This window comes from Cariama cristata, unplaced genomic scaffold (assembly GCF_000690535.1).
Source record: "Cariama cristata isolate BGI_N322 unplaced genomic scaffold, ASM69053v1 scaffold33842, whole genome shotgun sequence".
NCBI lineage: Eukaryota > Metazoa > Chordata > Aves > Cariamiformes > Cariamidae > Cariama > Cariama cristata.
The window spans coordinates 671-2,307 of record NW_009606061.1 but is presented as its reverse complement, the minus strand read 5'-3'; the positions used below and the strand labels follow the sequence as shown (position 1 = coordinate 2,307).

General features: G+C 59.5%; 1 protein-coding gene across 1 annotated transcript in view; it reads right to left on the bottom strand.

Moving 5' to 3' along the window:
- The window catches only part of PPP5C (protein phosphatase 5, catalytic subunit), a gene marked incomplete at its 3' end in the record, with an annotated part of 4,764 nt that overhangs the window by 2,620 nt on the left and 507 nt on the right, over positions 1 to 1,637 (bottom strand). The window contains exons 2-5 of the mRNA XM_009696228.1: positions 1,172 to 1,319; positions 350 to 471; positions 175 to 240; positions 19 to 77 (exon numbers count right to left, since the gene is read on the bottom strand). Of these exons, the coding sequence (XP_009694530.1) occupies positions 19 to 77; positions 175 to 240; positions 350 to 471; positions 1,172 to 1,319 (395 nt within the window). The remainder of the gene's footprint in view (positions 1 to 18; positions 78 to 174; positions 241 to 349; positions 472 to 1,171; positions 1,320 to 1,637) is intronic.

Genomic DNA, 1,637 nt, shown 5'->3' with positions numbered 1-1,637 from the left:
AGCCCAGTGAGCTCGAAGATGTGCAGCAGGTCGTAGTACTGCCCGTGGGTGTCCCCGCACACCGTCACCTTCTCCGTCTGTGTTTGGGATGAGCCAGGGTGGCATATCACCGCTTGGGGACTTTGCCCCCATACACACCCAGCGGCACCAGCACCCGGTGAGGGGGGCACCCACCTCCTTCAACGTTGTTTCTACTAATGTGGGGAGCTTGGCCAGCACCTCCTTCACCTGCACCAGGATCTGCCAGGACAAAGCGTCAGCAGAGATGACAAGGAGGGGGACGTGTGGCATCTGGGGACAGTGCAGAGGCCAGCAGGGGACTAGGGGGAGTTTGGTGGAAGCTGAGTACCTGGTAGGCACATTTTCTGTGGAGTTTCTTCTGCTCCTTGTACCACTGCATCAGCTCCTTCATGAAAGCCAATGTCACCTTGCCACCATCCAGCTTGGGGCCACTGTACTCATCCTCAATGGCTGCAAAATTAACCCTCATGATGATCCCAAACCCCTGCTGGGGATCTTCATGGGTGCCTCAAGACCCTAGTGGGGATCCCAAGAGCCTCCCAAGGACACTTCTGGATAACCTAAGTCTCTGCTTGGGACTCTCACAAGGATCTCCATGGTCCCCCAAGACCCTCCTGGAGAGCCTCGCAGCTCCTCAAGGCTGTCACTGGGACCCAGAGGCACTGCTGGGCCCCGAGACCCTCCGAGGTGACCCCGAGCTTTTGTCAAGTATCTTCAAAGGGACCCCCACGGACTCGCCCCAGACCCTCACTGGGACCCTGAGCCTGCACTGGGGGCTCTCAAAGGGGCCCCAAGACCCTCACAGAGACCCCAAGTCTCTGCTAGGGACCCTCACAGACCCCTAAAACTCTCATGGGGACCCTGAGCCTTTACTGGGGACACTCATGGTCCCTCTAAGACTCTCACAGCCCTCACTCTCACCCCAAAAATCTTTATGGAGACCTCCAATACTCTCATGAGACCCCCAGGATATTCCCAAGGGACCTTGAGCCTTTGCTGAAGACCCTCAAGGCTTCCCTGAGACCCCCACAGTGACCTCCAAGCCCCCCACAGGAACTTCAAAGGGCCTTTGCAGGCCCCTCGTCCTTCTGCCCTGCCTGCAGGAGATTTTGGGGGGGCACAAGGAGCAGGGGGGATTGGGGGGGCTCACTCATGCTCTCGATGTCGAGGGAGTCAACAACAGAGCGCTTGTGCTCATCGCTAGCGATTGCCCGCTCGAAGGCCTTCTGCTTGACGATCTTGTGACACTCCTGGTACTTCAGCTTGGCGTCCTTGTCATTCGGCCTCACCTTCACCACCTGAGGGGGGACACACATGTCAGGGGATGGGGACACTCCCCCGGGGCCCCTCGAGGGCCATGGATCCACCCAGGCTCCAGCACCCCACTGCCCTGGGTGTCCCTGAGAGAGGACAGGGACAGAGGGGCCCTCAGATGCGAGTGCTGGGTTGATGCTGGGAGGGACAAGGGTGTCCCCAAATGTCCCCAAGGCTCTGGGGCACACACTAATATGGGGGAAGGGGAGGGCAAGGGGGTCCCCAAGTGTCCCCACTGCTCAGGGGCACATGCTGATATGGTGTGGGACAGCGGGTCCCCACAGGTCCCCCCAACTCTCAAC